General features: G+C 29.6%; 2 protein-coding genes across 2 annotated transcripts; both read right to left on the minus strand.

Annotated features, from left to right (window-relative positions):
* Positions 1-2,099: 2,099 nt before the first annotated feature.
* On the minus strand, positions 2,100-3,008 carry LOC108685669 (helix-loop-helix protein 1-like). Its single transcript, XM_018190563.1, has 2 exons — positions 2,833-3,008; positions 2,100-2,253 (listed from the first exon to the last, which is right to left on the minus strand). The coding sequence occupies exons 1-2, from the start codon at positions 3,006-3,008 to the stop codon at positions 2,100-2,102; spliced, it is 330 nt and encodes a 109-aa protein (XP_018046052.1).
* A 6,090-nt stretch (positions 3,009-9,098) lies between these two features.
* On the minus strand, positions 9,099-12,464 carry LOC108685556 (secretin receptor). The gene is made up of 9 exons (XM_018190407.1): positions 12,401-12,464; positions 11,732-12,144; positions 11,091-11,185; positions 10,828-10,990; positions 10,127-10,283; positions 9,912-10,042; positions 9,744-9,835; positions 9,404-9,542; positions 9,099-9,323 (listed from the first exon to the last, which is right to left on the minus strand). The coding sequence occupies exons 1-9, from the start codon at positions 12,462-12,464 to the stop codon at positions 9,099-9,101; spliced, it is 1,479 nt and encodes a 492-aa protein (XP_018045896.1).
* Positions 12,465-12,966: the final 502 nt, after the last annotated feature.

Consider the following 12,966-nt stretch of genomic DNA (forward strand, 5'->3'; position numbering starts at 1 on the left):
AATCATTGCTAAGTACAAATGCACATAGTACAAAATACATATGTAAATGAAGACAGGCTAGACTTATGCTTACATATGCTTAACAAATTCAAAAATTTATTGACGAAATATTCGATTAAAATGTATCATTTTTTTTACAAAAACGTTGTAATTTGTATGTATAAACTGTTATATTCCCTAGTGGATAATTTTTTATCTTGAGAGAATTATTCATGGAAAATAGTGAGTAATGTGAAGATGGAAGAAAAGTCAGGGGACTACAAATTAAAGACAAGTATGAAAATTATTCTTGCTTGTAATTTATTTTTTGTTAAATATATAATACGGTCACAACTCATAATTGATTATTAATTATACATTGCGCATACTGAGTATCACGTAGTGAACATCAATGTCATCCGGTGCGCGTGTCAGTGAGAGAGATCAAACTTCTCTATACAATATTTAAGGAACATGTGTTTCATTTATACAATTATTATAGTATTAAGGACTTAACTATTTTACTTTATAGAGGAATGATAGAAATTGTTTATCGTGAAATCTCTTAACAGGCGCATTAAATTAACACTCTTGATTATACGCATCGCGTAGAATATTTTACAGTGTGCTATAAAATTATTAAGCATTAATATAAGCATATTAATAAAAGCAGAAATTTTAATTATTATACATTTTATTTATAATTGATATTTATTTGAAACTAATAATTATAATAAAATAGACATAATAGCAAATAAATTAATAAATTTGCCTAACTATATTTGCTTCATCAATCACTTCTTAATTGTCTTGCCCGCAAAATATATATATAAACGCACACAAAAATAAACTTTTTTACGATTAGTGATTTACTTATATTAACATTGTCATTGTCACATATTCTTTTATACTATCTATCTCTTTACATATTTGATAAAAGAACTCATATGATAAGATTACTTATAAAAAGTTACTTATATAAAGTCATTTATATAAAATCATTTATAAAATGCTGACTCTTATAAAATAAAAATAAAAAAATCTAAGTGGCTTAGCTAATTATATTTAATCTTCAAAAAACAAATTAAAGAATTTCATTGAAAACAATGTTGCAAACATTTTCGTTCAGTGTGTGTATGTTTTTATTTTGTTTCACTCATTTGGGATTAAATTATATTAAAATAGTAAAAACTTCCACTATATTGTGTCCAGAATTATAAAAATAATATAATTTTTTGGTGTATTAATCTTGTTAGTTGTTGATAAATGTTAAAAAATTGATAAAAATGAAATAACAATAAAATGAATCTATAATTTAAAACTCATTTTTTTTTAAATTAGGTACTTAGTTCCACAGAAATGAGTTTCTTCCATTCTAATTCATCTGCGTTCTTTTTTCACAGGAAAGCCAGTTTAGTTCGCACGGACAATCAATCACGCGCAGATCTCCAACCGGATCGAGTCACACAATCGTATTTGCAGAGAACCGGGAAACGAGAGGCGTGAGGCGACGATCCGTGAAGTTGGCCTCCTCGTCAGCAATTCCATTCTTTTTCACTTAAGCTCGTACACCATATAATCGACAACGATCGAATACGCAGCCGAACTATCAAGGGTAGAAGGAGAATTTGAAGAAACGCGGAGGGATAGCAGTCCCATGGGAAGCCCTTCCATTGTCCCGAAGTGGCCTACTAATCCAGGAATCCGGATAGATTCGAGAATATCGTCGGATATATCGCACGATAAACGATGTAACTCTGTACAGTTAACGCAACTTAGCGACACTCTTCAACAATTATTGAATATACCGAACAATAGCATGTTTCTTCTATTATCTACTATTCAAATGTTTGTGTTAATTGATCGAATGAAAATTGTTTAGTTTTTAACCAGAAATCGAAAACAATAAAAATAATTTATCCCAAAGGCTTCCCAAAAAAAATTTATTTTATTATTTATTTTAAAAGTAATAAATGTAGATGTAAATAATGTTTATAATATAACGTTTCTTAAAGTTTAGAAAAACGGTCAATTCGCAGTCAGCTTGTGATGATGATGATGATGATGAAATCATCACAGTTTTTTAAGTCTTCTATCTCTGCTCGTTGAAATACGCAAGTTCAAGCTTGGAGTACATGATTCAGGTAAGCGATATAACAGATTGCCAGCCGAAGAATCTCAATTTTCGAGAGCTTTTTGTCCGGCGGCAATGTCGGCAGCAGCTTTCGCAGTTCCGCAAACGCCAAGTTGAACGCCTCCACTCTAACTCTTTCCCTAACGAGATAAATATTATCCATTTTAGACAGCAACCCTTTTTTTACATATAAAGAATTCCTTCATATATAAATACATATTAATATACTACTGAATTTTCAAAATTAGATTTCTTTAGATAATTTCCGTTTTTCAATAGGATATAAAAAATTATATCGGAACACTTGTGATGTCAATGAAAGCACAAGAGATGTATCGATTGAATAAAAATGAATTTTATTGGTAAGAATAATTAGATCGTCCTAATAAGATTGAACTTTCTTTTAATTTAAACTTCTCTAGATATCAAGAAATATGTTGCAAATTTATATTCATCACTAGAATAAATGAAGAACAAATTTTAATAAATAATTAATCAACCCAGAAGAAAGGCGTAAATTATGAGAAATGATACTGAGAATGATAAATATTAAAGAACAGCTTTAATTAGTAGAGAAATGTTTAAATTTCATTAAAAATTTCGGAAAATCATTTTTTAAGCATTACGATTATAAAAACTTATAAACAGGTTCTTCGTGACATTTCAGTGTTTTACTTCTTCAGTTTGCCTTTGTAGCAAGATCCTGCGCGTGGTCTTACCGTGTGGCATGTGCGGTTCGATACTTTTGGGTAGCCCTTCTTCGCCTGCGTCTTTCTTCCCTCGACAAGGTGCCCGAACCAGGGGCTCCTACACCGTTAACGGCGACCCCGTGGCCGCTGTTCGCCATAGGAACCGTTCTATCCTCGTTCGCAAAATCACAATTGAAGCTCTTCATGTGCCTTTGTGTTTCGTAAATGTTCCTTTCAAAGAGGTCAGTCTGATCTACCGCGAAAAATTATCTCCTCACCTTTGCCCTGGACGTAGATTCACGTCGTAAAGCATTACTATCTTGCTTCTCGTAGAACGCAGCTGCAATGTTATAATTACGATAATTGTCAATCGGATACAAAAAAACGCGGATAACGTCGCGAGAACTTAATTTGGTTGCATGTAACATAAATTCCAACGATATATTATATAATTCATGTTTCATAATCCTAATTTAGGAATATATAATCTGATCGATTTGCTTTCTTAACAAATAATTTGTGAAGATTATTTATCAATCATAAAAATTTTTATTCAAAAGATATTCCAGTTATTTAATGTTAAATTACAATTAGATATTATTAATATGAACTGTAATTTTAAATAAGAAATAAAATCCTTACTATTCGAGTGCCGAATTGGATTTGATTAAAAATTTACATTGATAATTTAAAAAATGAAAAAGTTAATATAGTTTAAAACCATTATAAATGAAAACTTACCTTTAAATGAAAACTTCTATAATTGACTTTAATGACTAAATAATCGACTTTATTTAACTTTAGATATTAGCAATTTTCTCCATTTTTCTCTACATTAAAACCATCAAAAATATGACATAGTCATGTGTTTTAACGCATTAATCACATTATTGGGTGCGAGAAATAAATATTTATCATTATTCTAATATATGTATTGCAATAATATCGTTCGCATTTATTCTATTTATTATTTTGCTTTTATTCTCCACTACAATTTAAAAACTATTTAGTGTCTCGATACTTTTGATCCATAAAAATTAACTACTTCGTAAAAAAAAAACAATTTGTTGTTAAAATTAATTACAAATTATAAAGTATTATTAATTAATATTGACTTTAACGTTTTCTGTGCAATTTAAAGTTTAATTTATACACATATTAAGTTAAATTTACATAATATTTAGATGAATAAATCAAATAAAGATTCCAATGAATAAATAAAAAAATTAGAGAGAAATCTTTGAGAATTGACACAGGTTGTAAGTATGCAATTATAAATATTTAGATGTTTATAATATTTTATTTGATAAATACGATTGTTAAAAAAGGGCGCTAAGAGACGCAAAATAACAATCGAATTTTTCGCACCGTTTACTCTGGGGATTTGCGAAAACTACGAAAAAATGCAACATAAAAGGGTTTAGCCTTCGTTCCAGAATATTGGGGTTCGATCGGCGATAATTGGATGACCAAATATTTACTGAGCAAATGTAACTTATGTAACAGAATTATAGTCATAAAAGAGAATAAAGCCAAAAATAACTTCAATAGAAAGAGAGATATTATATTAGAACGCTTCACACTTTCGTATATAGGCAAAAGAGAGAGAAATGAAAGATATAAATTTATAATACTGTGGAATTCCATCGTGTCACCGAAACAGTCGTTTTGAAATAGTTTATTTATGAGAAAGGTGTTGCATTATTAAGTGAAACGCAGTTTGCGTTCCGCATAAGTAGCTCGATCTTCATCAAGTATTGACGAAAAGCCACCCCGAACGACTGCTGCCCGATCTGATTCTTATGGTAAACCGACGATTTGTATGAGCATTCACCATGCTCTTTCTTTTCGATTCTTTCTTTAATATTTTAAAGAAAACCACCAGATTTCGAGCGACAAGTCTTCTCGGCGTTTCTTTTAATATTTATCATGACACTGCTATCCAATCAAATCGATACGATTCCCTATGGATTTTTTTTATTTTTACGACTTTACGCCATAAAGATTTTACGCAGACACAATTTTGTAAAAATACACACTTTGTGCACATAATTCTAATTCTTAAGAAACTAAATTTTAATTTATCTATATTTATTTATATTTATATTGAAAGAGTTAATGATAAAACTTAAATAGAAAATTTTTATTGTTAAGAGAAGATAAATAAGAATAAGAAATTTGCTTTTGTCCAATATTGAATTAAATAAAAATTAATTTTGCGATAGTTTAATTCAAGAAATTTTTGTAAATTTGATGTGTAAATTATAATAATAAATTTAATATTATTTTAAATCCTTACAGGTAATATTTCTAATATCTTCTATAAAGTAAAATTACTTATTGCACAACAGACTATCTACTTTTGTGTAACAATTAATGTGTATTTTTGTTCATTTGTCTTACTTACCATAGTTTTCCAAGATAAAAAAATAAGTTTTTCTTCACTTATTCTCATCCAATTTAAAATGGATCACTCTTTTCTATTGTTCTCAATTAAATTCTTTCACCAATTAAACAATCGCACACAAAATCTTATCCACTTTTTTTTACTATCAATCTTAACACAGAAGGAAATTCTTCAGAATATTTCACTTTTCTAAATCATTCGTTCATTTATCGACTCCTGATTAGATCAACGTCGATTGTTATCCGCAGCAACAAGATCACTTCTGACAACATCTCGATCTCTCGGCTTCGACGAGATCGTCAGGAGAGAACGGTCAACAGCATCCCTGGCAGAAAAACTGATCCAGGGAAGGGTGAGTTTGGCTATACAGAGCTGGCGGGTAGGGATTTTCATCTCCCGTAACCACGCCCTTGATTCCGCCACAGCCTCCCTTGTCCTCTCGTATCCCCAGCATCCCGAGCGTTCTCCAATCGACTATCGAGAAACATCCCTGCGAACCCGCCCCGACACCTGATACTACGTCGCCATTCCGCCGCATTTCGTAATTCACGCGACAGTATTTTACACAGCCTTCCGGATACAAGGACCATTTTATCGATCATTTGACCTGACGTTGAATATTTTGGAAAACTGACGCTGGATTTCTGTCGTCGGACGATAATATTTAACATCGATCATGTATACAAATAGGTAAAAGATTTGATCATTTCTGACATCATACAATTACGTTTTTTTTTTTTTAAAGAAATATTTATACCCATATGAAATATGATATAATAAGTTAATAACATCTATACTTCAGCTGTCACCTACTACAATCAAGAACAAATGAAATTGAGACATGTCTTATTATATCCTATTAAAAAAATATAAATGTATAAATATATTCTTTCGTTTAAATTTAAATGTCATTATATATCTTTTAAATTTAGAATTAGAATATTGTCTACATGAGAGTTTTGAAATCTGAGTCTTACGAATAGGAGCTGTTTTATTTAAAAACGCTACGAATATTCTTTTGGACAATGATTCGTATCGATACACTGTTAAATCTATAATGTCAAATTTAACTTGATGTGAGTCGTCACTGCTCCTATCATATCTATATTAAAACAATGGTTACACTATACAGTATCAAATTTAATTATCGTTTTAGTAAAAAATAACGATGTAAGTAATTAGTAAGAGCAGTGGCGATTCACATTAGATTAAATTTGACACTATAGATTTAATAGTGTAGTGTAATTAAAATATTCAGTATAACTATAAGAGAGATGCGGAAATATTATAAAATTATTTATTATATATACTTTTATTTTTCGAGAAGAAAAGAATTTGTCTTTTAAGATAATTATAATGTTTATTTTAAACGTATTCTTGGAACACAGAGTAAATTGAAGATGGGTTCATTTTGGAGTAATATAGATTTCTTCGGAGGATCAGGTGGCAGACGCGTCGCATCTGCGCCATTCGGCTATAATAATAATCACAGTCGCATCCTCTCCGTCGCGGAACAATTCTACACAAAACCAAGATTCATCATTTGTACAATAACGTACAGTTGCAATTTTTTGTCTCCTAAAATAGTGAACAATGTGTCTGAAAATTTTGATTACGGTTCGATTAAATTTCATATACTAAATAGACATTAAAATCGACAAAGAACGTGTAATACGTGTAATAAAATTAGTTTATTCTTATAACGTTCACGTATATGATTTTTCGAAAATGCGTGATTCAATCATAGCATCGTCTCTGTTTTCGAATTATTATAAAATTATAGAAGCAAACTGTATGTACATATATGTATAGATGAAATAAAATTGACTTCTGCTCGTTTCGATACATTTAAAAAATACTTTGTTTCATATACTTATCATTTTACCAATGGTTTGACATTAGTATCGATATATCGATAATAATATACTGATATAACGAACATGATAACTACGAAATAAAATATTTTTTAGATATATCAAAACGAGCAGAAATCAATTTTGTCTCACCTTTACATATATATATATATATATATTTTGTTTTTATAATTTTATAATAATTCGAAAGACAATATTGATTGAAGTTTTTGAGAAAAAATCCTTAAAATTAAAATCACACTCCTAATAATATTATTAATCCATATTTTCCTTTTACCTGATATTTCACCGATTCGTTGCATGGATTGTCACACATTTTTCTTTATATTTTTAAATTTCTTTGTGACAGTTATAAATGTGTTGTCTGAGTATACAAATATTTCAACTAAACAAAACGAGATAATCGATATTCTTGAATGTCTCAAAATAAAATTCGAGAATCTCGAGAAGCGAGAATATCGGCCTATCGAGACGAGAAAATTGTATCAATTATTTGTTTTTGTCGAGCCTAAAGTTTCTCAGTATCGGTATTTTCTCGTCTTGTCTCGCTCGAATGCATCACTACTGGTGATTTTCTTTAAAGGGAAATAAAAATTTTTCTAAATTATAATTTGCAAGCTTGCTTAATTATATTTCTACTTAATTTAATCTTGGATTCAATTTTTATTATATAATTTTTAAATATTTTGATTTAATTTTAACTTTTATCACTTTTCGTTTCTTCATGTTATTGAGAAAATTCGAGCTCTTTCTTTCGTCTTATTATTCACGAGGTGAACGCTTGTATTCGTCATACTCGAGGAAAAGACAGAATAGTGTCACCCCCGCTTTATAAGGATAGAACCGCAGAACCCGCAATTATGCAAATTGGTCAATCGGACTTTAATCTACTTCCAATTTGACTGCCAACACCCATCTCGAAAATTGCTCGTGCGAGGGTTGACGCGTGCGGCCGAGAGTCACGACGAGATGCCGTGTGAGAGTACACGCGTATATATATGTGAACACGATCAATCCTCGCAACAATCAAGGACATGGCACACGCCCTGCTCGATACATCCGATTAATGTGTTCCATCAGGCATCTCGGGTGTCATGAAATAGTTCACACCTCGTTACCACAATGACGATCCTTTTCACGATCAAAACCCTTTTTCCCCTTTCATTTTGCCTAATACATGTTTTTATAAAAACTTCGTAGTTATTACAAATCGATAAAATATTATTAAATTTTATTAATATTATATTAAAAAAGAAATTATATTTAACATAAATGTATCAACATATTTACGTATGTTAATTTTTGTGATATTAATAAATGGATTTACATTTAAAAGATAACGGTGTTAAAAAATACTTACTATATTAAAAATACTTATTATTAATCTTTAATTTCTAAATTTATTAAAATTTTTTATATATTATTAATGCAGATATATGATTATTAGCTTTTATTATTAATTATGTATAAATTTGAGAAATTAAAAGGGATATGTAAAACTTCAGTAACAAACCTATGTATTACAGTAAAGATTGTTATTCGGGTATAGAGTAAATTATTTCTTTAGAAATAATAAATCATTCTTTTTAATCCTACATAGAAATATGTGGACACTTAATCTATTCTTAATTTATTCTTTTTTCTTTTATCGTTATACATATTTAATACATATTCTTACAGTATATAGATGTACATACACATACACATAGAAACATTTATTTGTAAAGTACACTGAATATTTCAAACACGTAGTGTGTATATTAGTGTATATATTAGAAAGTACATATTAGAAAGTAAAATCACAATAAGATTCATAATATATGTCCACATTATTATTAAAAATACTTAATTCCTGTAAACATGAAAAACACATCAACTCTTTATAATTTCACTTTCTTATTCCCAGATATTCGCTATTACTTTTTCAATTGGTTTCAATTGGTTTTTATATACTTTTTAGATATTTAAACAGATTATATATAAATAAAATGTGTTCGACATTTAAATAGCTGACTCTACTTGATATTTTTCACGGGCAATTTTTTTGTAATTGTTATCGTAAAATTGGTGTCATCTTCTGATCGATGCCGCTTTCGATTGATTCCGTCTCTTGAATTTTTCCTATGTCCAGAGATGAAAGAATCGACCTCCCTCTTTGATCGTCGAGCTTTCCACGCTCGATGCATTTCTGCTCTGACTTCACCGTTTAGCAGACAATAAAGAAAAGCCACGAAGGCGCCCTACAAAGATAAATAACACAAAGTGTGTGCGGGGATATTTAAATTATGCAAAACGGTTAGGTCCTTCGCGTCATAAGTACCTGGAAGGATGCAAATAGTTGATCGCAAAAAAGCCCTACGAGTTCTACCCGGTAATCCTTATGGTAGGACAACCCTAAGTAAATTGTATAATGTATTCCGAAGAGTGGTAACAAGACTAAAGTTGATTTCGCCCATCTTCTAAATTAAAAATTAAAATAAATATAAAATAAATATAATGGTATCTAACAAAAGATCGTATGCTAAACTAGATTTTAAGCTATTTATGGCCATCAAAAGGTCATATATATCTTTCTTACACATCGAAAATAATAATGAAATTAATTTAAAATATAAATTGATGAATAATGCTATAAAGCTATTTATGTATTAATTGTTAACTTGTATTTCATTTTTTTCCGTTGCAGATGCACCGATGTCTTCAGCTTTACCAGCAGGACGCGAACGATATTAAGGAACAATAGAAAATTGAACTGAAAGAAAGAAATAAACAGATACTTAATTTAAATATGCAATTCAAATGCTCATTACATTATGCAATCGACGTACTAAAATACATATAATCATTGGTATTCTTATGATGAGAAACAGTGAGGGATTGTTATGAGTGGTCCAGCAGAGAGTGTCCTCAATAGTCGCGCGAAATATAATCCATGGCACTACTACCAAAACAGGGAGACCTATTTAATGTAATAAAATGTGAGTAAACTACGATTTAAGGCTCTACATTTAAAATAATTTTAAATAAGTTCATTCTATTTCACCCCATCCTAATACGATATACAGAAATATTGTGCTGCTGTCGGTACATAGCGGTAGGAAAACTAGATTGTGCAAATACAATCCTTCCATCAAGGTCCATGAATAATTTGCCACAATGAAATATTGCCACAGACTCGTAATGATCTTACAGATCCAAGTCTGAAAACATTGATTAGCGAAAATACAGATTACATTACTCGATTAAGAAATAAATATGAAAATGATAGTGAGATAGAGATAATTTAAAACATTGTTTTTCTATAGACGTAAATATTTATAAAAATTGATTGATTAATAATTCATTTCAATTTATTAAAAAATAGTTTATGAGATTATCAAACAAATTTTTAAATAGACACAAAAAAAGACAGTTATAGATTGAGCAAAAAGTTGCAAAAAGTTATTGTTATTATATGTATAGAGTAATTTAATTAAAATAATAAAAATCAAAATAATATTTGTAGAAATTTAATAATAGTCAATTTATTATTAAAACGTAATTATTTACTTATTTGGTGTACTAAAAATAGTGACAGGATTTTAATAATAAAATAAATACTTAATTTATTATTTAATTTATACTCAATGTATCTTTCAGTATTAAATTGGCGGGTATTAGAATTCCGTAAGAGTAAAAAAATTAAATGAATAATTAGTAAAAATTAAAATAATAATAAAATAATTATATTGATGTTCTATTTACATTTTCCTCTTTAAAAGCATTCTTTCCGTCGAATGGAACGACGTTCCAGGTTAATCCGATGCCGCCTATGAAACTCCAATCTTTAAGGAGTGCCATAAAAGCTCTCATGATAAAGGACGCAAATAGGTGCATGTGTAATCTATTTCTGGAATTCCTGAGTTTCCTACGTATATACGGAAAACATATTAGCGATAATTGAAATACTCTCAATGGAAAAAAAATAATGGTGTCTGTGCTCAGATGAGGAAAACATCTATACTTACCTAAGTAAGGAAAAAATTACCATAGCAATGATTAATGTGGTAAACGAAGTAATGTATCCAATATGCGATATTATTCTAATAATCGACAGCCATTTCTGTCAAAAATATATAATGATAAAAGTTGTATAAATGAATCAATTTGGTTTTATCTATTGCATTCATAATAATTGTATAGCAATTTTAAAATTTTGTAAGAACAATTAATACATTTATATAGCATAATAATTCATGTCTGAAGATACTTTGAACAAGAGATGACATAATATAATGCATCTTTGTTTATTTTGACAAACAACAAGGATGTAATGTAAATATATCTAATATATCTTGGAAAGATGGTTCTGCTGCACTTTTAATATTTTTTTCATAGAAAAACATTAAATTATATAATATGTAATTATTACATGATATTCATTATTAAATTTTTAATGTAATATAATATATCTAAATTTTTTTATATAAGTATTTTGAATGTAATATAATTTGTTTTAGAAATGATTAAATTTTGCTGTTGTTTACAATATCCAAAAATTTCAAATTCTATGTTCATTAATTTAATAGCAGCTTATTAAATTACAATGCCACAAAAAAATCTGTCTACTTGCTTCAATAATCAAGCATAGCCACAACAAATAACTTACATTTAGTAGCGCAAACTTCGCTGGCGTCTCATACAACGACAAATAATTCTTCTCAATATGACGCGTGAGGTTCAACACGCACAGACTGTAATTGCTCCAGAAGATGCCATCCGAGTTCTTGTACCATTCGCCGTTCGCCAAACAGACTTTGCTGGCCATCGCAAATTTTCTCAAGTTATCACTCGCGAGATCATTATATCCCATAATCGAGGCCGATGGACAGGGCAAAGTGGCTGTTCCTGGTGCGTCAGTACGCGACCAGCAGAGCAAACCGTCGAAAAATGGTGGGCATTGACGAATTTCTGTTTCATTGCTCTCGACGCCGCGATACTTTTCCAATTGATCTTCATCAGTAACGTTATGTCCGAATAAGTTGATTCCGGCCTCCGATATATTGCCAAACGTGGACGTACCTAGCGTTCTCGTTAATGCAATAACGATTGTCTAATTAATGAGAGAACACCCTATTGGGAGTCTGATAGACTCTGATTGATCGATCATTTATCATTTCCAATCAAATTGAGAAGATTTTCTGAACTCTTTTAACATTAAATGATTTTTCACGAAATATAGATTTTTTCGCAAAACAATTATGTGAGAATTACAGTTTTTTTAAATATTTAATTAAAAAAAAAAACAGATATTTAAATAATATGAATTCGAGCTCACCTTCGAAATACTTGCATTTTTGTCTCTGTTTGGCTAAGAAATTTTCCACTTTGATTTCTTTCATTCCAACGCTAAAAAAATAAGAAGAATCTATTATTCTTTTTATTTTTCAATTGCAATAAAATTTTCGTCCACCATTCATTCCATTTACAATGCAAAAATTTAATATAATCTTATGCATTTTCGTTGCAACGACATACATTATTATTTAAATCAAAGTTCTACTAATATTAAATTCTGACTTTCTTATAATCAATTAATGCTTCCAAGTAATTTTTTCGCTCCTCTTATCAATAATTTTTATGCTATATAAATTGTAATTTTTTTATCATCGATTTACAATATTAAAATTAATAGCACGATGTTTATCTCTTACCTTAAATTTTATTTTATTGTAATCACAATTATTTCACGTTATATATAAGTACTAGTAACAGCACTGTTTGAAATATAACTTCTTTAGGATATGCACCTGCGTATGTACGTGATCGTGACTGATCTGAAACTTTGGTAGAGAATCATGCATCACATAAATCGGGCGGCTGCGCGTTGAGCGATCACTCATG

The sequence above is a fragment of the Atta colombica genome, unplaced genomic scaffold, assembly GCF_001594045.1.
Source record: "Atta colombica isolate Treedump-2 unplaced genomic scaffold, Acol1.0 scaffold155, whole genome shotgun sequence".
Taxonomy (NCBI): Eukaryota; Metazoa; Arthropoda; class Insecta; order Hymenoptera; family Formicidae; genus Atta; species Atta colombica.